Genomic DNA, 22118 nt, shown 5'->3' with positions numbered 1-22118 from the left:
ACCCCTTAAAGGCACGGCCACCCCTGTGCTGCTTCCCCGTTTCCCCCATCTCGGGGGGCTTGCCAAGGGGGAATGGGGGTTTGACGTTTTCTGCCCTAAAATGGGTTTCGGCGGCAGTGCGTACCCCTAAGTGCCCTGCGTCACCCCTGTCACGAGTCCGGCTCCTCGCAGGGTTCTCTGCAGATAGAAGGGGTGCCTGGGCGGTGGGCGCGGGTGTCGGTTCCCGGTGGGTTGTCAGAGTGGGTGCCTGGTGGGTGCTGGGGTGCGATCGGTACGCGATGGGTACTGGGCGGTGTCGATGCACTGGGTGTGTCCCGGGGTGGGTAGCGGCAGATGCCGGCGCGCCGGGTGGATACCGGGATGGATAACGGGGATGGGTACCGGGGTGCCGATGTCTGGAGATGCCGGTGCGCCGGGTGGGTACCGGGTTGGGTACCGAGTTGGGTATCGCATTGGGTACTGGGGGTGTTCAGGGGGCTGGCGATGCGCCGGGTGGGTACCGGGGTGAATCCTGGTGGCTGAGTACCGGGGGTTCCGGTGCTGGGCACCGGGCTGGAGGATGCCGATGTGCCGGGGTGAGTCCCGGCCTGGGCACCGGGGTGGATTCCTGAGATGCCGGTGGGAGAGTGGGCGCAGGCGGCCCCGCTCGCCTCCTACAAGTCCCACAAGCCCCGCCGGGCGGCCCAGGACTACATCTCCCAGCCTGCCGGGCCCGTCCGTCCCCCCCTTCCCCCCCGCCCCGCGCGGCACGGCGCGGCACGGCTCCGCACGGCACGGAGGGCGGTGGCAGCGGGGCCCGGGTGAGCCCGGCGGCGGGGCCATGCCGGAGCTGAGCCAGGTACCGCGGCGGAGAGCGGGCCCCGGGCGGGGGATGCGGGCACGGCCCGGCTCGGCTCGGGATGCCGGTCCCGGGGAGGCGGCGGGGGTAGCGGGCGGCGGCGGGGAGCCCACCCGGGAGCTGCCCCGCTGCTGCGGGCTGGTGCCGGTGCTGGGAGCTGGCCTCGGGCAGCACCCACACGGGATGCGTCGGGTTCATCCCCGCTGTGGTGGTCCCGGTTGCTGGTCGCGGGGCTGGGTGCAGGTCTCGGAGCGGGGAGTATCCCCCGGGGTGCAGGGGGTGCTGAACAGCCCTGGGAGGATGTGCTGTCCCCTATCCGGGGTGCAGGTTCTGGGTGCTGCTCCCGGTGCTGGGTGCTGGCTGCCGGGAACATCCAGCCGGGTTGCATTGGGTTCGGACCCAGCAGGTTTCGCCGGTCCGAAATGCTGGCCCGGGCCCTGCGGTGCGGTGCCAGGGAGGGGGTGCTGGCCCCAGCCGCGGTGTGCAGCTCGGGAGCAGCCCCAGGGTGCTGCCCGGGCAGGATGTGCTCGCCCCGGGGAGGATGCTGGCCCTAGCAGGGCTGTCGGGACTGATGGAGCTGCTCCTCTCCAGGCGTGTGCCCTGGGATCTTGAGGGCAGAGCCGGGGGACCAGGGTGGGAGGACTGGCTGCGAGTGGCCCCAGTCCCCACCAGTGCCAGTGTGCACGGTCCCTCAGCAGCGGTGTGACACATGGCTGCGTGACACACGGCATCCATTGCATGGGTAGTGGCAGCCAGGATTTCACAAACAGCCTGAGCGTCCCTGGGGACAGGGTAGAAAACTGTGTCACCGAGCAGGGGATGTCCTTTGCCTGCTTCTTTGTGTGTGTGGGGCCACTGAGGCGGGCACTGGTGTGAGATCTCATCGGTGTGCCTGTCCCATTGTTTCAGGGTGTTTCCCTGGCTGAAGCACGGCTGCCAGAGGGGGATTGACACCGGAGCCCGTATTTCAGGGCCTGGCGATTCAAGGGGTCTCCACATATTCCGGGGGCTTCAGTGCTGCTGGCGCGGGGGGAAGGCAAGGCTTGCTCAGGCTCCAGCTGCAGAGTCAGAGCACTTATTCCAAAGCTCCCAAATAATTCCCTAGAGTGAGGGCTTCTCATACCATCAGGAAAATATTGGGGGCAGGATGGCACTTGGGCAGCGTGCAGGCTCAGGCTGGAGGAAGGGCCACGTCCCCGCCTGCTGCCAACAATCACAAAACGTGGCTGGGGTAAACCAAATCACAGCAAACCCCAAAACTTGCTGAGCCTCCCTCCAGGAAGACGCGTGGGCTCTGAGCTGCTGAAGGCAGTTTTGCCTAGGAGAAGGCTCTCCTTTTTGCTAGGAAAGGCTCTCCCTGAGCAGCCGCCCCGGCCGCACCGTGGCCAAGGCGGTGAGCGCCAAGGGGAAGTTCCTCAGCGCTTTGGGTTTGCTTTCCCCTTTCTTTCCTTTTCTTCCCCTTCTGTCAGAAGCACAAGTCGCGGCCTCAGCGGGGAGGGGTGGGCTGGGGGGTGCCTTGCCCGCCGCACCCCCCCCGAGCGCGCGCGCCCGTCTGTCTGTCCGTCTGCCCGTCTGTCTGTCTGTCCGTCCGTCTGTCCCCATCTGGCAGCGACAGCGGCCCCGCTGCCGGTTGTGTGCGGCATCTGCCTGTCCAAAGCGCTCCCCTCTCCTGCGAGGAGCTCATGGCGGTTCTTGGGAACGGCGGGGCGCGCTCCGCTCGCCGCCCACGCCTCGCCGGCGCCGGAGGCAGGCGGGGAGAGCGGGCAGGGAGAGCCCCGGCTGCCGCAGGCTGCGGGAACGCTCGGATTTTCGTGCCCAAACAAGCTCCAAAGTGCCGCTTTTTGGGGAAAGGCTCCGATGGCACCGAGGGCTCGGTGGTTTTGCTGCGGGCTCTCGGCACGCTGGATGCCGCCCGCTTTGGCACGCCGAGGTCCCGGCAGCTCGATGGCTTTAATCTCTTCCCGTTGCATTTCATTTTTGCACGATTGCAAGCTGCTAATTGCTCTCCAGTGGCTTGGCCGGCTTCAGTGCTTCTTCATGAGCCAGGATTTATCAGAGCCCGCCTGACCCCGATGGGCTGGGTTGTGATGGGAGAGGCTGGGAACCTCCTCTCCCTGCCCTGCTGGGCTCTGCACTGGGCTCCGGGGTATCTCTTGCCTTCATGTCGCTCTTTGCCACTGGCATCTTCCAAAAGCTTTTTTTGGAAAGTACAGGTGATTTGGGTCCCAGCTCCAAGGCAAAGTTCCCAAAGACACCCCCGAAACTGCACATGGATGAGTGGTGAATGCGTACAAAAATTTATATATGTGTATGTGTGTGTGATGTATAGAGTTTTTTCCTTATGGGATGGATAATTCAGTGTTTGAGCTCTACAATAACACCCTCAACAGTTGCTCTTGGGAAACCAGAACAAGCTGCAGTCACTTTGCTCCGGGAGCAACTGTGTCCCCAGCAAAGGACTTTTGATCTGCAGCAGTAATTGGGCTAATTAGGAAGCTGCAAATGCTCCCCCTTCTCCCCAGGTGTCTGAGCAGAGCCCCAGCTACTGGAGAGAAGTCAGGGGCTCTCGCCAGTGGAACTGCTCTAATTTTACATTTAATGGGAGTTCTTGGCTGTAACTGGGCTGTGCTGGGATTGATGCCCTCTGGCCTGGGGAGCCTTTCATAACTTCCTTGTGATGAAATCTCATAGGTGCAGTTTCCCTAACGAGTTCAATGTCCTCTCAGTGCTGCCTGCAGGCAGAGCAAACCAGGGTGGTTTTATGGCCACCCGCAGCATGTGCTGAGGTTGCAGCTCTCAGCTTGGGTCGTTCCCCAGGGAGAGATGGCGTCTGTGGGTACAGCACCCATCAACCAGCCCTCAAAAGCCAGAGGAGAACCTTTGGTTTTCCACCACCTCTGATCCTCGGCACAGGTGAGATCCAGGGAGGAAGGCAGGAAGGTGCAGGGGCCCCGTGTCCCAGCTCGCCTTCCCCGGGCACAGGGCCACAGCTTCCTGCTGCAGCATCTGCCTGTCCTGCACTCCTGCACATATTTTCCTGGTGAGGCATCAGGCATGAACCTCATGGGTCCAGGCTGGTAAAAACAGCAGCAGTGTAGAGGGGAAGTGGTTCCTTCCCAGCGAGGCAAGGCTCAGGGTGCTGCTGGCAGCTCCGGATGCTGGTGGTGACAGGAGAGCAGGGGCCCTGCCCCTCCTAGGGGATGTGGTGGCTGCCTGTGGTGTGGCCTCATCTTCACAGGCAGCTGAGGCTGCAGGGAGACTGGTTCAGGGGTGTCTGTGGGGTGCAGCCCTGCTGTAGCAGGCAGGAAGGGGGAGCAGGCAGACCCTGCTGACCCCAGGCTGCAGCTGTGGGAGGGTGAGACAGAAATGTGGCCAGCAGTGGGGAGCTGGCTCCCCATGGGAGCAGATGGCTTTGCACAGGGAGCTGGGGCAAAGATGGGAGAGAGGAGCAGGCAGTGGCAAGCCCCAGACTCTGCCTCCTCTGTTCTGCTGGGCTAGTTGGCCAAACCTGGCTGCTCGGTGGGACTCAGCTTGGTGGCACCTTGTGTGGTGGTGCTTGACCTGGGGCTCAGTGGTACCCAGCTGTGTGGTACCTGAGCTGCTGGTACTTGAGTTGGTGCAAACTGGGGGTTTTGGGGTGGGTGCTTGAGGTGGACAGAGCAGCTGGACTGTCTCTGCCTCTCAGTTCCACAGGCATTCAGGATCACAGGGGAGATTTCCACTCCCTTCCCTGCCTGTCCTGCCTCAAGGAGGGAGCTGCTGCTCCTGGCACAGGGAGCTGAGCATGACAAGGCTGTGCTGTGAGCATGGCCTTGGGCTTATCAACACCCCTGGAGTGCAGGGTCCCTTGTTCCCCCTGGGGAGACCTGGAATGGCTGGCAGAGGGTGGGGGAAATGGCACTGGAGAATGCTCAGGGACATCAGCCACACAGGCTGGGTAGTCCCAATGGGAGTGTGAGCTGCAGGGACGGGCATCTGCCTTGGCTGCTTCTGCCAGTGTGAGTTCTGGGGGAGAGTGCCCACCCAGCATTGCCCCATCGAGCAGCACAGGGTGCTCAGGCTGCTGCAGTTCCCTGAGAGTCACACTGTGGTTGAGCCAAGGGGTTTGAGATACTGCTGGACCAGTCCCTGCAGGCCCATCTACCAGCAAGGGTGGGAGCATTCAATTCTGTTTTCCCATTTCTAGCACTCCCCTGTGTCCCTAAATCCCATAGGAAATGGCCTCAGCATGGCTGGCTCCATCCCAGCTCTGTGCCAGAGATTTGGCCTCCATGCTTTTTCCTGGCCCTATCCCAGCGCTGAGGGATGAGCCTGAAATAGCCCCTCTGGAGGCCAGACACAAGGAGAGGCTGGAATTGCTGCCATTGGCAGCCAGGGGTGCGAGTTGGGTTTAAAACATGGGAAACCCAATTAACTTGCCTCCATTAGCTGATTGAGCTGGCTGATAGGAGTATGATTAATTAAAAGGATGAAGAATTACTTACCAGGTCCTCCTTGCTGTTGGGATGTGGTGATGGCTTAATGCATGAAATTGGCTTCTTCTCTTAATACCTGGTGTTTGTCTACTGCCAGCCATCAGTTCTTCATGGCATCACCCCATGGCAGGGAGAAATGTCCTTGTGCCAGCACTGTGTCTGCTCCCTGCTCCCTCTCCCATCCAGCTTCCAGGGAGGAAAAAACTCAAGGAGAAAATATAATCCCTCTAGATGGGTGAAGCAGGAAAGCACCTCCTTAATTAACTGCACTTTTCTTGCCAAGCCTTGCTGTGGCTGTGGAAGCCCAGTGATGCAGAGGGACAGGCTGTGGTCCCTGCCCGCGCCGCCCCCGGCGCATCCCGCGCGCTGTTCCCGCTAATGCGAGCTGACAGCCCCACGGGGGCAAACAGCTCCTCACACTCTGCCCGGGGGCTGCAACCTCTGGCACTGCTTGGGCCATGGGCAGAAAGAAATTGGAATGGTTTTATGACTTTTTGTAGTAATTCTGCTCACTGAAGTCGTGCCTGAAACAAGGACAGGTCACACTCGCTGTTTGTGTCTGGCATTGAAGGAGGTGGAGAAGACTCAACTCAGATCTGCTCCTTCCCTGCCAAAAAAACCCAACCCTAATTCTCAGGTTTTCCACCCATGGCAGAGATGTCAGTCCAGTCCAAGGGGGCCCTGTGTGCTTCCCCCTCCTCCACCTGCAAGAGCCATGCACTGCTCTAACACCCAGTCAGTGGTTTGGTGGTGGCAGAAGTGATGTCTCTGCACAGGGACCATGGGATGAGTAGCCCCATGTCACACAGTGTGGCATTTCCCAAAGACTCCTGGGAGAATTTTCAGACCATTCATCCCTGGAAAGAGCAGCAGCCAGTGCAGACAGTGCTGCCACTGCTCCTCCACTCCCCTTCTCTCCCTGCCCCAAACACTGTGACATCCCATCTCCCAATGATGGCTCCCTCCTTTGCCCACCCTGCCATTTACTGGCATGGAAATTCATGCCAACAACCCCAGGATATCTTAGAAATGATCAAACAAAGCCAATGAGACCTAAAGATGCCAAGTGGGGATGTATCAATGGTGTTCTGTCTGACAGGGAAGGGGCAGGCATCCTCCAGGCCCTGGGGCTGTCGGTCACATCGCTCCAACATTCATCCTGAAATGAAAGATTATATGATTGGAAAAAACCACCCACCTGTAAAAGCAGCAGAGCAATTTGCCAGGACCTTTTAATAGCCTCGCTTCATTATCTCCTGCAATCAAAAAGAAACTTGTGTTTGATGAGTACATGGTCCTCAGGAGGCAATTTAGGATCCTGGGGATGAATCTGGGAATGGAAGGGTATTTAGTGGCATTGATGAGTTGCCAAGCATGCTCACCACAGAAGAAATCCTGAAATCCCTTATTAGTTAAAGAAGGAAACATCCAAATCTGGTGCAAAAAGCTCCTGCAAGTGAGGTTTTGTTTGTGGAGGAGGGTTGGATTAGGATTGGGCAGGGAAGGCATGGATATTGCTGGTGTGTGTTTGTATGTGTGGGTGCCCTGTCCCTACTGGGGGCTGTAAGGACCAGTGCAGATGGAAATAGCTGCCAGCTCCTGCTAGGAAAATGATGACTCAAACCAGCCGCTGGGATTTAAGGCTTCTTTTCCCGCACATGAGCTGGGCTGGAGGGGGGTTTTCCTCCCCCTTTGTGGTCGGGGGCAGCTCCAGGAGGCCCCAGGATGGGGGCCGTACAAACTGTGCTCCAGATGGTCTCAGGGCTGGGATGCATCAGGCAGGACCAGGCTGGGCTGGGGAGCCGGAAAGGGATTTTCCCCCTTTCACCAGGAACAAAAATAACACAAGCACGTGATAGCTCATTTCCTTTAGCCTTTAAAAAGCCCCGTGGGATGGTAAGCAGCGGGAGCAGGGGAGGGGGATCAGCCCATCCTGTTTGGTAGCCCTGCCATATTATAGCTGAAGAAAGTGCCAAAATTGCCTTTTATCTACAAATCTTTTCAGCATTTTGCATCTGGGGGGGAGGGGGGAGCGGGGGATGTTATAGCTTTTTACTGGCTTTATCCCAAACTCCCTAAATGCAAAAACCCTCTGTTTAACAAGCACCCTGCTTTCTCTGCTGGCAGCAGCCCAAGGAACTGATTGCAGTCACTGCTGGCCATGCGTGTGCCGTGTTGGCGTGTTAAAATTCCCTGCCAGAGCCCAGGAAAACACCTGAACCGGGATGTGCCTTCTGGTTTTGGCTCTTTCCCTTAAAGACTGTCCCCACTTGAACAAATATTTGACAGGGGGTTAATGGTTTGTACAGGAGGTGTCCGTGCCAGGCAGTGCAATGGGCTGGCGGAGCCTTTGGGGTCCATGTTCTCTTCCCATCCCATCAAGGAGGTTTTTGGGGGCTTAGCAGTCTATTCCTGGAAAGCAAGCCAGCGTTTTCCAGGACATGCTTTTTCCTAGGGAAGAAGCATCGTGGTGCCTGCCAGCTCCTAATTACTGCTGCCGGCCTCGGCACTGGCTTAATTGGGGCCAGGGCTGAGCCGTGGAGGTGATGCCTTTGCAGGGTTTTGCCTCGGGGCGGGGTCACGCCCTCCCCAAAAAGGCCTGGAGGGGAGGTTGTGTCTCCAAACCCTTGGGATTCTGGACCCTTCTCCAGCTCAGCGACTGGGTTAAAAGGGGATTTTCAGCCTTTTTTTCTTTTTTTCTTTGACTTGGCCGAGGAGCGCTGTCTGGCTCTGCCCACCCCTTGCTCGGGGGGCTTGGCCGCTCCTTCCGCCCCTCCCCGGGCGCAGGCGCCAGCACCTCTGCCCTGGCTATTTTTACCCGCCAGGATCACGAGCGAGCGAGTGACCTTCCCCAAGGGACGCTGCCGCTCGGGGGGGACAGTGCCAGCGTCCGTGCCCGGGGTGCCCGTCAGGCTGCGGAGCGGCTGCTTCCCGGCTGCTTCCCGGCTGCTTCCCGGCTGCCTCGGCGACGGCGGCAGCCGGCGAGGAGGGTTTTGGAGGGGCTGCTTATGGCGTGATAGAGAAGGAGAATTTAGTCCACAGAAAGGGGCCGCTTGTTCGGCTCCGGACGCGAGTTCATGGCTGAGCCTTTGTCTGGCAGAGACAGGGAGGGCACAGTCCGGGAGCTGCTGCGAGTTCCCCAGGCGCGGATAGCGATGCCGGCGGCATCTCAGCTCCCTGCGCCTGCTTGTCCCCTTCGGGTATGGCTCGTACCCTGCAGCCCCGTGCCTGGGACGGGCTGGGAGGCATTTTGGGGCTTTCAGGGGGGAATAAAGTATTCAGCCGCCAGCACCCTCCGCCTGCTCGGCGCAGCCCCTCTCTGCTGTCTATATCGCCACCCCTTGACGCGCCGTCCCCTTCTTCCCGCTCCAGGCCGGTGTGGTGGTGGCCGCGTTCCCGAGCCAGCGGCTGAGGGCAGCGTGCCAGCGGATCAGCTAAACCCCGGGGATGATGAGCACCGTCGCAGCCGAGCGCCAGCCGGGGCCGGGACCTGGAGGAGCCGCCGGGGCGCGGTGCCGCGGCTGAGGCCGGCGCGCCGAGCTGTGCCGGAGCCCGCAGCAGATGCTCCCTGCCTGGCACGCGGAGCCACCGGGGGCCCTCGCCGCGGCCGGACAACGCGGATGGAAAGCTGCAGCCCAGCAGGTAGGAGGCCGGTGCGGGGGTCCTGGGAGGCTCTACATCCCCCTCCCCACACCGCCGCCGCAGGGAGTTACAGCGCTCGTTCCTGCAGGGAGCCCCGCTGGCCGGCTGACGCCCTCCTGCGCCCTATGCCCGCGCCCTATGCCGGAGCGGGCGCCGTCCCCGGCTCAGCCACCCGACGACCATGAAGTGCTCGTTGCGCTTCTGCTTCCTCTCGACCGCCTTCTTGCTCGTCTTCGTCATGTCCCTCCTCTTCACCTACTCCCACCACAGCATCGCCTACCTGGATCCCGGCGGGCTGGGCGGCATCCACCGGGTGAAGCTGGTGCCCGGCTATGCCGGGATGCAGCGGCTCAGCAAAGGGGGGCCGTACCCTCGGGGCTGCTCCTGCCGCCGCTGCCCGGCCGAGGAGCCCGGAGCCACCGACTGGTTTGATGGGCGCTATGACGGCACCGTGTCCCCAGTGTGGACCAAGGAGAACATGGACCTACCGCCCGATGTCCAGAGGTGGTGGATGGTGAGCGCAGGGACGAGTGCCACGGTGTGCTCTGGCACGGGGGGCACAGATTTCTCCTCCACCAAGGAGGGGGCGCTGGGTGATTGCCCCCTGCCCTCCTTCCTTCCTTGCAGATGCTGCAGCCCCAGTTCAAGTCCCACAACACCCACGAGGTCCTGAGCAAGCTCTTCCAGATCGTGCCGGGCGAGGATCCGTACCGCTCCCGTGACCCACGCCGCTGCCGCCGCTGCGCCGTGGTTGGCAACTCCGGCAACCTGCGTGGCTCCGGCTACGGCCCCGAAATCGATGGGCACGACTTCGTGATGCGGTGAGGACCAGAGAGCACTGCCAGGGCCCTGCCCTCCTGGTGCTGCCAGGGACATGGGATGATGCTGCCACTGGGTGCTGGGATGAGGGGGAGTGAGTCCAGCCTTGCCCTCTCCCCTGGGCGGGAAATTGCTGCTTGGCAGCATTCAGCATTCTCATGGGGATCACCCGTGTCATCTGCAAGGCAGGGGGCATTGGGACAATGGTGTCATCCTCCCTGCTCTCTCCCCAGGATGAACCAGGCCCCCACGGTGGGCTTTGAGGGTGATGTGGGTGGTCGGACCACACACCACTTCATGTATCCCGAGAGTGCCAAGAACCTGCCCGCCAATGTCAGCTTTGTGCTCGTGCCCTTCAAAACCCTGGACCTGCTCTGGATCGCCAGTGCCCTCTCCACTGGCCAGATCAGGTTGTAAGTACCCAGTGGGCACTGGCAGCACCAGGCTGGTGGCTCACCTAGCTCAAGGACAGCTCCCCTGGGAGTAATGGGGATTCATTTGTTCCTCCCTCCAAGAGCCCCCTTGGCAACTCAAGCTGGAGTTGGGGGCATGGGACCCCCAAGAACTCACCTGCCTCTCCGCTCTTTTCCCAGCACGTACGCACCTGTGAAGCCTTTTCTGCGTGTGGACAAAGAAAAGGTACGTGGGGCTCATCCCTGTCACTGCCAGGAGCACCTGTATGGCCATGGCCTCTGTCAGGTCATCACTCCCCAGGGTTCCCAGTGCTCCTTCACGGGGTCCTGGTGCCAAAGGGAGCATGGCTGGGGCTACTGTGCTCACCCTGGTCTATGCTCCCAGGTGCAGATTTACAATCCTGCCTTCTTCAAGTACATCCACGACCGCTGGACGGAACACCATGGGCGCTACCCCTCCACTGGCATGCTGGTGCTCTTCTTTGCCCTCCATGTCTGCGATGAGGTGGGTGATGTCTCCTTCAGCTCCTGGCTGGCAGGAAGGGAGTTTGCTGAGGTCCTGAACCTTGCAGGGTTAAGGAAGGAGGTGGATTCTTCGGGTCAAACTGCAGCAGTCACTATGGTTGCCTGACACCACGAGGGGCGGGAAGGCTGTGCAGGAGGATGGGCATCTTTGGAAATCACCCCAGCAGCGCAGGGGTTGCTGAGACAAGCGTGTCCCAGCGTGGTGAGGGGTTCTGGCTCACTCCCTCCCTTGCTATGGCAGGTGAACGTCTTTGGGTTCGGTGCTGACAGCCGGGGGAACTGGCACCACTACTGGGAGAACAACCGCTACGCCGGGGAGTTCCGGAAGACAGGGGTGCACGACGCTGACTTCGAGGCACACATCATCGACATGCTGGCCAAAACCAGCAAGATCGAGGTTTACCGGGGAAACTGAGGGCTGAGTCTCTGGCTTCCTGCTCCAGCAGGTCCTGCTGCCTGCGGGGGCAGAGGGTGAGGGACTCCCTGGTGGCCTCAGGCAAGGAGCACGTATGAGCGGCGCAGTTCCGCATTGCTGACAGAGCCACCGTGGTGGCATTTGGTGCCTCCAGCAGCCAATCAGGTTCAGAGCTAAAGGAGACTTTTTGCTTTTTTTTAATTATTATTATTATTATTAAGAAACCCAGCTGAGAAAGGATTTATAAACACAATCAGCGACTGACCAGGTGGCAGGGGTGGCCGCCTTGCATCTCTCTACAGTCAAACCAAATGCTGCTCTTTTTAAAAGAAGACAACGCCCCCGCCCCGGAGCCGCGCGACTTTGGGGAGCCCCTCGAGCATCGCGTCCAGGCCAAGGGGGCTGAGGGAGCTGTGGCGGCTGCGCAGCCTCACCAGTGGAACCAGCTGCTTCTTTTTTCCTTTATTTTTGTATTTTTCTTTTACCCCTCCTGGGGCACCCGATGCCGTCGTTTCTCCAGGGGAGGCTCCTGGCACGGAGGCAGGGCCCAGCACACGGATCCATGGTGGGGAGCCAGAAGCTTTGGGAAGCCAACCATTGCTGATACTCTGCTGCAGGCTGGCAACTGCTGGCATAGCTGTGCAGAGAGATGAAAAGGAATCTCAACTTTGGGGTGCAGCATCCCTGCTCTCTACCTGAGGACTGGGGAAGGGTAGGACAGATTTCAGGAATGACTGTACAGGAGGCAGCTAAGAAACCTACATGAGCAGCAGCCTGGTCACTCTTGCTGAGCACTGCGAGCAGTTGCAGGATGCTCAAGGGGTTGTGGGATGCAGCAGGGTCAAGGAGACAGGATTTCCTTTGCTTTCAGGCTGGGAAGAAACAGATCAGAGATTAGTGAGTGAGTGAACTGCGCTTTTGCTTTTGTGTTGCTCTAAACAGTTCTGGTGAGAAGCTGAAATCCCAAAGTCTTTGCTCCTTTTGCCAGGGTGGCGCTTGGTTTACACCAGTCTGGTACAGCCGGGGCTCTCAGGGTCCCCAGGGCTTCCTGGGCTGGACAGGCAGCCTATGACATAGGATGGGGAGATGCTGAAGGAAACTGCCTCCCCAGAGGTGTCATTAAAACCACTTTCTTTAGCTCAATCAGGTGGTTTTTTTTTTTTTAGGAGATGCTGAAAAGCTCAAGAAAAAGGCAACCATGGAAAAAGTCCCCCAGAGAGGGACCCTCTGCCTACACAGCCAGTGCTGAGAGTGGAGCAGGGGCTGTGGGGCAGTGCCCATCTGGGGAAGCTCTGCCCATGCTGCCTTGCTGGTTGCAATAGTTAATTTGAGGAACAATCACTGTAGGGGTTTTTGGGCTTGGAGATTTTTTACCCTTTTGTATCTGGCTTTTCTGTAGCTGCCTCTTACCTGTTTCTCCATTTTGCTTTGGTTGTTTTTCAGGGTTTTCTTTTATTTTTTTGAGGTTTCTTTTCAGTTGTGAAACATGAAGGTGTGGGTTGGTCACCTGGAGCAGGCAAGTCAGCAGCCCCCGGGCTGGGGAAATTCAGCTTTTCTGTTCACAGGGATTTAAACTCTTGAGTTTTGTGGTGGGTTTTGGTCTGTAGAAGTGGAGCCGCCCTGGTGCAGGCAGCCCCAAGCCACAGCACACAGGCTGCTGCAAGCCCTGCCCTCCACCTTCCTGGGTGGCTTTTGCTGATTTTTTTGTTTCGTGGCTTTTTTTACGGGGAAGAAAATTGAAAACCACAAAACCACGAGCAACAATGAGTGCCTTGACCATCTCCCATCGGTGACGCCTGGCTGTGCCCATGCTGGCGGCAGGGACGTGGCCGATGTACCTGGCAGTTGTACCCACTTCCTTCCTCGCACCGCGCTGGATCTTAGCTGGGCAGCGCTGCTGGGAGAGAGGGACACATCCAGGCCACCAGGCTGGTGGCTAGGAAGGCCAAATCCAGTGTGATGAGGCTGGACCAGCTCCTGTTGCAGCTGAGCAGGGCCAGGCCTGACAATCACAGGGTGAGCGGCAATGCTGGGTACCAAACCCAGGTACCAAACCCTCCAGCAGCACAGCGCCGGCATCCAGCGTCAGGCGCGCTTGCGGCTCCTGGCTGCCCTGACAGTATTTTTTTTGCTAACTTCCTTCCCCTGCTCCCCTTTTCTCTGTTGTTTTAATTATTATTATATTATTATTTTTTATTTAAGCTGTCCCACTAGGACTGGCGACCACTCGTGTCTCCCTGGCAGGGCGGCCGCAGGCAGGCGCGTGCTGCACGGCCGGCGCACCACTGTACGGTACATAGAGGAGCTGTAGGCACAGGCTACGGGCAGGGGGAGGCAGGGAGGAGGTGCCCGGGCTGGCACACCTGGCAGAGGTTGTCTGCATCATACAGGACCTGATCTGAGCACCTCCTGCCCCACTGGGAGAGGGAGAGACCAGTGCTCTGAGCTAGGGCTAGGAGCAAGGCAGGCAGCTTGGCCTGTAGCCTCTGTGTACATGGGTACTTCTGCACACAACTGTCTTAAACCAACTGGTTTTTTTTAAAGTCAATAAAAATCATGCATCAAATCTACTTAGTGGTTTTCTTCTAATAGCTCTGTCTACTGTGCCTTTGCCTGCACCCAAACCTGGGTATCAGTGGGGTCAGGAGAGGGGGTAAAGGGAATGAGAGGGTTGCTGGGCCATGAAGATGCTCTGCTCTCCCCTCCTCTCCTGGGCCAGGCACCAGCCCCCAGCTGTGGTTACCATCCCCTCACTGGGGCAGGAGAAGGACTTGGCCCTGTGCTAGCCTGGGTGCCCAGCAGCAGAGCCCCAGCACAACCCCTCCAACCTGAGCCCAGCAGTTGGTGATGCCACTGCTCACCCACATCTATGTCCCAAGCACCCTGGACCCTAAAACAGAGGCTCTGGTCCCATGCAGCCCGTGTCCCTGAGCCCCACCAGAGCAGAGGGAATGACTTGAAGGACATAATTTTGAATGTGAATACAGGCAGAGGCAGGGAAAGGACTTCCCCAGGGTGATGCAGCAGGCCCAGAACTCACTCCTGCTCCCAGGGCTGGACCATTCAACAAGCCTAGTGTCCCTGCAGGATCCCACCCACACAACCAGGGGCATTTGGATTCTGACACACAAGGGTCTTGTATAACTAACAGCAAAATTCAGAGGTAGTTAAAATGCCTCTTTATTAATATACAAACCTAGCAACATTTAAGCCAACCAAAATATGAAATGAAATCAAGCATGATATAAATACAGCATACATGACAACATGGCCGCAGTGGAGAGCAGCAAACTCACCCTGACTTGTGCGCTTGGGAACAACTGTCCATGTCCTCTGCCATGGGGTCTGGCAATCAGAGCAGCTCTGTCTCTCCTGAATCCCTCCAAATCCAACCTCAGCAGAGGTGAGACCACTATTCCATTGAAGGAAGAGTACCTGGCATGAGCCTTCTCTGACCCCCCACTGCAAAGGGATTAAAGAGCCTCCCTGTGCTGCTGGAGACAGCTGCTGGCACCTGCTTGCCAAGGCCCTGCAAGCGCAGAGGGAAACGGCCGTAGTGGATGGGGAACCATGCTGCTGACTGCTCCTTGTCTGTCCCACCTCAGCTACATCCATTACACAGCATTCACAAACATAAGGCACTAGAAGAGTGTTTTCACAGGCTCAAACTTCAGTTGTTCTTAAAATTCTGGCAGCAGCATGCATCAGAAATCTTCCCAGCCCTTTTAAAATCTGATCTCAGGAGACAAAAGCATGAAGGGGGGGTTTGATGAGTGTCCTGCTGCAAGCCTGACCAGGAGATGCAGGAGAACCTGTCAAGGATTCAGAGATACTAATCTGCCTCTGGTTATACTGGAAGAAGTGAGATCTATCCCACTACGGGAAAAGGAGGGAATTTTAGCATGGAAAAACCTTAGTGGTGCCATGGTGAAAGGCAACAGCACAGTTTTTCCTCCAAAGCACACAAAATGGATCAGGTCCTAGCTGGGATGGCTGACAACTCCCAAGTATCTGCTCTGCTTGTAGCAGGTGTCAAGGATCTGTGTGGGAAGATCAACTGTTACCAGTATTAACAAATCAGTAAATATTAATGTGAACACTTTCCTCATTATAACATACTGCTCCTCTTTGTTGAGATTCCTTATTCCAAGCAGGTGGAATCTCTAACAGAACATCAGCCCAGCGTGCCACACCTGCAAAGCAGCTCTGGCTTGTGCTGTAATCCAGAAGCCAGCCTGACATCAGTAATCCAGCCCAGCTTTGAGACAAATGGGAGATGAGAAGTCTCAGAGCCATCTCAGCAAACACCACAGGCAGTAGCAGATCCCTCCCCTCCCGCTTCTCCTGACTCCTGCCTGCAAATGTCAGCTGGTACAGCAGGGAAGCTTCAGGCAGAGAATTTTGCTTCCTTTAATGCAACGGGACACCCACGGAGTACTCTACACCAGCCCAGGCTTCTTTAGGGAAAGAAGAAAACCCATTACACCAGAAGGAAAAAGTAAATAAATCCATTTTGAGGGGGGGGAACAAACAGGAAGGTGCCAGCCCAGCAGCTGGACAGGCACAAGGGCTCCCAGCTCCATACAAATTCCAGTCTCATACTGCAATAGCAGCTTCCACCATCCTCCAGTGCTTGCTCAAAATTCCCATCTCTGGGTGCACAGCACACAGCTTTCCAGGAAGGAAATCAAATGGCAGGCACAGCAAGTGCCCAAACACCTCACCTAAGGCTTTAAGGCATTTATAAATATTCATTCTTTTTTCCTCTCTCAAATGCAAGGACTACTCATGCCAAGGGCTATAAGCATACTGCTACAGCCATAATACTTAAGGAAAGTTTAAAGTGCAAAGAAAATTTTCAAATGCTTTTTAGTGACAGCTTGAAGTCGTCAGATGACACCAACACCCACCTTTCTTGAGTTTTGTTCCATGACTGCCTTTTTTTTTTAATAGAAATCCAAACAATCAATTAAAGAAAACTAAGTTTAAAACAGGAAAACCTCCCGAAATAGGCAGAAATTATTCTGATCCAGTATTATAATAAACTTGTTTGGGAAGACAAATGTGAAGGTTGTGAACATTTTGCTCACCATTATCAGCAGCCAAGAGCTGTATTTTAAATAAAAGTGACTTCTGCCCTTTGCAAGCAACTCCCCATTCCCCTGACATGGGAACTACCTCATTTTTACAGATCTCTTCCCAAAATGTTACCATTCTGTTCAAATGTGCTGGAAGGATGAGGTTGGTGATGTCAGTGCTGTACCTTTACAGCTACAAGAACGTGCCAGGGAGACAAAATTGCTCCAGGCAATCAAGTGCACACAGTCCCCACTTCTCCTGTGTGGAACCATTTCCTTTATCCCAATGAGGGGGGACAAATGTGTTCTGGGAAACAAGTGCTAATGCTGTCCCAACTCTGCCTGGAGCCAGGGCTCTCACCTGTCCAGCACCAAGGCTGCAGAGGAAGATTCTCCCTGAGCTGGGAATCGAAGCTGATCATCTCTCCAAGGCTGGGCTTAAGGAGTTGAATAATGAGCAAAGGATCAAACCTTCACTGCACCTCTCCTTCCACCTCAGCTCAGCCACTCCATCATCCCTCCACCAATTTTTATTTTGCCATGCCTCACTCTCTGATGGCAAAAGGAATAATGCACTCAGCCACCTGAGGAGGAGACTAAAGAAATGTTAAGGACAGTGAGAAAATCCTGGCACAGGGAAAGGGAGGGTTATATGATGGGATTTACAGCAGCCACAAACCTGCCTGGAGTTCTGATGTTGGTATCAGCACCATCTAAAAGCTGAATAAGTTAAGTTGATGCAGAGACACAGGTCTAGGGCCAACCTGGCTCCGATGACAAAGCATCAGGTAGAAAGAAGAGAAGAACCTTGTGCATGAGAAATTCTACAGCAGCAGAGTTTGGAGGTGTTACAGGAAAAGTAACATGATCAATGGCAACTCAAATGCAACAGTAGAAAGGAGGAATCCAAGCCTACACCAAGATGTGGAGATGCAGTGGAAGTTTTACACAACCTCCTTTCTTTGCTACAAAATAGGAAACTGTTCAGCAAGTTCTATCAAATCTAGATACTGGAGAAAACAAATAGAAACTAAATCTGGCAAAGACAGGTGTGAAAATTACTGTAACACATCCTCCTGAAACAGAAAACATAATTCTAGAAATAGACCATTAATTTTACCCTCAGATTGTTAAATATGAACCATATACTCCTGCTTTTCTAGTAACAGTTTTACTCAAGCCTTGCATTACTCACTCAAGGTCTAACAAAACAGGATAACTTAGGAAGGGGCACAGCAAGGTTAAGACAATATAATATCTCTGTAAAAATCATTTAATGGAAGGAATCACTATGTCTTCCCTAAGTTCCCCTGATGGCACTTGGGCAAGCCAGCCCTCCCATGGATGCACATTTAGATGGATTCCCTGGCTCCCTTCCCTGCAAAGATGCCTCTATGAAAGGAATCTACAGGGCTGCTCCCATTCTGGACAGCAAGACTCAGAGAACTGGTAACCACCCTGTGACTGATACACACGAGGTGCAGAGAGCAGACCTGCAGCTGCTGCTTCAGCACAGAATGAGGCCATTTCCCCTTCTACTGCCACAGAGAGAGATGCTATTTTTGTGTTTCCCAATCCAAGGTTCATAGTCTTACTGTGCAGAATGAGAACAAACCACCTTTTTTAGCAAAAAGCATTTTAAGGCAGTTTTAATGATGAGAATCAGAATGTAGAGTTTTGCAGTCCCTGTTATTTACCATCTTAGATGTAAAGACTATGCTACAGCAGTTTCAAATATCTGATTTTTAATTTTCTAATTTGAAGCTATATTAAAGGTAGTAACTCTTCAACAGATTTAGTTGTTCTTTTTTTAGGCACTCTACTTTAATCATCAGATAAAGGGATTAGAGTCTTACATCACTGCTTAATACCTCAAGATGAAAACACTACACTAGAAGGATCTTCCTCCAACTCAGTATCACTATTTTAAAACGTGATCCAATTGTCCTCTTGACGGGTGTTCAAGTTGGTAAAGGCAAACTATTCTTTACACTGTAAGTTTAAAATACCTCCACCAGAAATTAAATCGACTAAGCCTGAGCAGCAGTTAAAGACCTCTCAGGTTCTGATATAAAACAAGAAGAGAATTCATAGCAGGGAAGGTGGGAGTAGGCGTTAATGAGCTGTAAGACTGACAATTACCAAACCACCCAAGTCTCGAACAGCAAACACAGTGTTACACTAAGTGTTGCTATATCTACCATCATGGTGGAAAACTATTTCCACTCTCTATTTTTGGTATGGAAAAGTCAATAGATCTAGACATAAAATAAACCTTCCAGACATAAAATAAACCTTAGCAGACATAATGACAAAAGTAGCTCATAAAACACAATTTTACTGTCAGAACTGCTGGAGAAGAGACATCTGTGTATGAAAAGTTGCCTGAGGAACTAGCAGGCACCATTAAATTAGGGAAAAGAAAAAAATAATCACAGGAAGAATATAATGCAGCTGGAATGAGTGGTTGGTAAAGGACAGCATGCTCCTAGCTTTCCACTTTGGTCTTAACTAATTCTAACTCTGCAGAGAACTGAACAGCTCAAGCTAAAATCTCTCTTCAGCAGTTTCAATACAAACTTCAGCACACCTTGGCCCTATACTTTGCCTTCTCCTGAAGGAGTATCATGCCTTTCTCACCCACAACAGATGGTCAATAAACCCTAAGCAGAAGGGCTGCTCTAAGAAGCTCTAAGAACCCTAAACAGAAGGGCTACTCCACATCCTAAATATCACATACAAAACTCTTTCTTTGGTTGAATGCCTGTTTCCATGGATAAAGAAGGCAAAGCAGTGTCCCATAAAACCAACAGAGAAGGACCAAGGTCCTTCCTGGTACACACGTCCAGCATGGGAACAATGGGATCATGGTATCTCTCTAAGCAGAAAAGATATGCAGGTAATTATAGAGTTTAAACTGCTATTAGATGCTTTATGAACCTTTCATTTAAGTGATTAATTCTAACATACCAGGCAAAATTTCAGTTCAGAGAGCAATAATAGGGGAATTTGGCAGAAATGACAAGCAGGCGGAATCTCGCCTACAGCAGCTGCAGAGAGTACTCTGAGCTGCCAGATCTCAAAAAGCTGCCCCAGTGTGGTTAATCCTTTTCAGAAACTGGAGAATTCTGCATGTTGATTCAGAACTAGGCTTGAAATCCTGGAAGAAGCCACACATTTCAGTCAAACTCACCCCAGACAAAGGATGCATGCTCAGAGAAGTGATATCTACATTCAACCTACTATACCATATGCTCAAATCCTAAATTCCCTTACAGTTTCCTGAACTGACAGCCACAGACCCAACTGAAGGCACAGCTTAAAGCAACTAAAGCAGCAGAAAGCAAACTTAAAACAAGAACCAGGGGAGCTTCTGGGTTCATATTTACACTACTGATGCTCACCATTAACTGGAAAATAAAGTGTCCAAAAGTGGTTCTAGACCATAGAGGAAGTGTTCACCATAGCTTAAACGGGGCAGACAACAGTGCAAGGTTGTGTTTGAAGTCCAAAACAGATGCTGAAGAAGAAAGACCATGAGAAGTATGTGGTATCTGAGGCAGGGAAAACATTTAACAGATCTTTTTCAAGTAAATGAAAAGCGTCTTGGTTTTTGATTGTGCTCAAAATATGAATAAGATGATGCAAATGTGCACAAGGCAATTCAGCATTGCCCCATTTCTTTACCATTTACCATCAGTGATTGAACTGGCACATTTTGACACCTGAAGAAGGGGTGAATTTCCAGCTGCACCATCTGGAGTATCTGCATGAGAAGCCAGATGCAAAGAGCAGTGCTGAAGAAAAGCACTTTATAATCCCACTGCCATGCTCCCTTCGCTCCCTTATTCAACCCCTTCAGATGAGGTACTACTGAGAGACAAAGAAGTGCAACAGATTTGAGGAGGAAAACAGAAGACAAATTCTTGAGTCCAGCAGGAGCTGCTGAGACCTTTTCTCACCACCAACAGAAAACCCAGTATTTCTCACACCACAGGTGAGACAAATGCTCTGTCTTTTCCTACAATTTCAAAATAACCACAGGCAGCTAAAACTGCAAGATAATATCCCCTCCTGCTGCTCAAGTTCCCCAAACCAACACAAGTTCTCCATGAACCTTGCCAGATGAGTTTGACCAAGTCACATAAACAAAGTGAAAGACAATCCCCAAAGAGACTGTATATTGTGCAGCTTAAACAGAAGCAGCATTTCAACACTGCTATTTAACATTAAACACTAACATCTATCCTTGTTAGAAATCTGTATTCTTGCTAATAAAAAAGAAAAAACAACATTCCTTTATAGAAGTGAAATGCACATTTTGATCTTTGACTATATTTATAGAAGGCCATTTACTTTCAGTGACCCCACACAAAAAATTCAATCCCACCAACAATGCACTTACCAACGCTACTGTCATATCAATACTCTGATGTTAAATCTACTCCCTGCTAGGGAAAAACCAAAGTGGTGGACAAAGGAGGGTAGTGACAGGCTGGACAACACCAAAACCTGTCTCTAGGCTCTAGGCTGTGCTCACACAATGCTTTGTCTCATGCCAGTGAGGTAGCTGATCGTTCTATTGCCGTGCGCATCGACACACCAACCCCTCTAACACATGGTATGTGGAGAGCAGGGTGAGGTCAGCCATCACCTGAACCACAGGCAGCAAAGACCTGCTGTCCCATGCCTTATGCTGGAGAGAAGAGAGGAAGGGTGCAGTCTTCAGGGATTCACCCCAACCCTTCCCATCACTAGAAGGCCAGGGCCTTTGGTGGGGTTCACTCCTACACAGGCATCCCTGCATGTTCAGCACTGTGCTTCATCCACTGGGGCATGGGGGAGCCTGGCAAGGGTTGAAGGAGGAAGACAGACAGGGGTGGGAAAGCTTGAAAATTAAAGTTTTAAAATATACAAAATGTAACACACTGGAAAAAGTTTAAAAGTTGCAAGACAAGAAAGGAAAAGAAAGAAATATATGAGGTGAGGAGAAAGGGCTGGAAGATGGTGGGAGAAGACTCCAGCTTGGGACAAAGGGCAGGTCTAGTGTACACAGCACTACTCCCTCTGGTAGCCACTGAGTTCCACGTCATCCTTGCGGCGCCGCTGCGCAAAGAGGGAGCTGAAGGGGTAGAGCTTGGCTTTGGCCTGGAAGCGCTGCCCGGCAATGTCGATCTCGTACTCTCCCTGGTTGATGAAGTCAGTGGTCACCACCAGCTCCTCTCCCGTCTGCTCGTCGAAGTGGTGCACGAAGCCGAGGCAGACGTGGCGCTCCAGGGTGTAGCTGTAGGCACTGCTGGTGGTCTTGCCCACGTAGCGGCCGTTGCGGAAAATGGGCTCCCCCCACCAGGGCCAGAGGTCCATATCCGTGTCATGGTCCTCGAGAATGAACATGGTAAAGCGCTTGTACACCCCGTTCTGCTTCTGTTCCAGCAGCACGTCCTGGCCAAGAAACTCCATTCCCTGTGGGGAAAAGGAAAAGGGAGCATCAGCTGATGTGAGGGACACGAAGTGTGGCAGCTGCTGAGCTGCAGCAGAACAGGTTGCCGACAAGGGCAATTTATGCCCTATCAAAATGGGTTGCCTCCATCACAAGAAGCTCAGCTCAGATAGCTTTTCTGTCATGTTTGTTGCTCCAGATGTTAAAACACACAGAAATGTTTGTGTAGCTGATCTTTAGAAAAAAAAAATTCTAATTTTCACTCTAGTGAAAATCATGTCTCCATTACAGTTTTTGCCATTTTTCTTGTTCTAGAAGTCTACCCTTCTTTATAAACCAGAGGGAAACTGTAACTAATATGAAATTTGTATCCTTAATCATTACATTCTTGTCTTGAATCAATACAAACATTTATTTTGGCTCATGCAAAGATGGAAGAAGGAAAACAAGACAGTGATAGAAACAGCACCTGC

The 22118-nt window shown here is 53.8% G+C and overlaps 2 protein-coding genes across 8 annotated transcripts in view; one reads left to right on the top strand and one right to left on the bottom strand.

The window, feature by feature from the left end:
- The first annotated feature begins 84 nt into the window (after window positions 1–84).
- Window positions 85–13697, top strand: ST3GAL2 (ST3 beta-galactoside alpha-2,3-sialyltransferase 2). Of its 5 annotated transcripts, none has more exons than XM_077185028.1 (8): window positions 85–239; window positions 8686–8955; window positions 9044–9469; window positions 9583–9776; window positions 10008–10187; window positions 10368–10413; window positions 10573–10692; window positions 10954–13697. In XM_077185028.1, the coding sequence occupies exons 3-8, from the start codon at window positions 9137–9139 to the stop codon at window positions 11125–11127; spliced, it is 1047 nt and encodes a 348-aa protein (XP_077041143.1). In that variant the 5' UTR covers window positions 85–239; window positions 8686–8955; window positions 9044–9136; the 3' UTR covers window positions 11128–13697. The 5 variants fall into 5 exon arrangements, with proteins under 5 accessions (XP_077041143.1, XP_077041142.1, XP_077041141.1 ...); XM_077185027.1 differs by having other exon boundaries at window positions 87–226; XM_077185026.1 differs by lacking the exon at window positions 85–239 and adding an exon at window positions 314–416.
- Window positions 13698–14291: 594 nt separating this feature from the next.
- Window positions 14292–22118, bottom strand: part of PDPR (pyruvate dehydrogenase phosphatase regulatory subunit) — a 28015-nt gene continuing 20188 nt past the window's right edge. For all 3 annotated transcript variants that reach the window (XM_054640518.2, XM_077184923.1, XM_054640520.2), the window contains one exon: window positions 14292–21668. In XM_054640518.2, the coding sequence (XP_054496493.2) occupies window positions 21264–21668 (405 nt within the window). In that variant the 3' untranslated portion in view covers window positions 14292–21263. The remainder of the gene's footprint in view (window positions 21669–22118) is intronic.

Source organism: Agelaius phoeniceus, chromosome 12 (assembly GCF_051311805.1).
Source record: "Agelaius phoeniceus isolate bAgePho1 chromosome 12, bAgePho1.hap1, whole genome shotgun sequence".
In the NCBI taxonomy this organism is placed as follows: Eukaryota; Metazoa; Chordata; class Aves; order Passeriformes; family Icteridae; genus Agelaius; species Agelaius phoeniceus.
This window is presented reverse-complemented; position numbering and strand designations above follow the sequence as displayed.

Excerpts from the sequence above, each read along its gene's own strand:
- ST3GAL2 (XM_077185028.1), top strand. The coding sequence starts at position 9,137 with ATGAAGTGCTCGTTGCGCTTCTGCTTCCTCTCGACCGCCTTCTTGCTC. Across the intron at positions 10,414-10,572 it reads TGCGTGTGGACAAAGAAAAG|GTGCAGATTTACAATCCTGC; the intron begins GTACGTGGGGCT and ends CTATGCTCCCAG. Across the intron at positions 10,693-10,953 it reads CCCTCCATGTCTGCGATGAG|GTGAACGTCTTTGGGTTCGG; the intron begins GTGGGTGATGTC and ends TTGCTATGGCAG.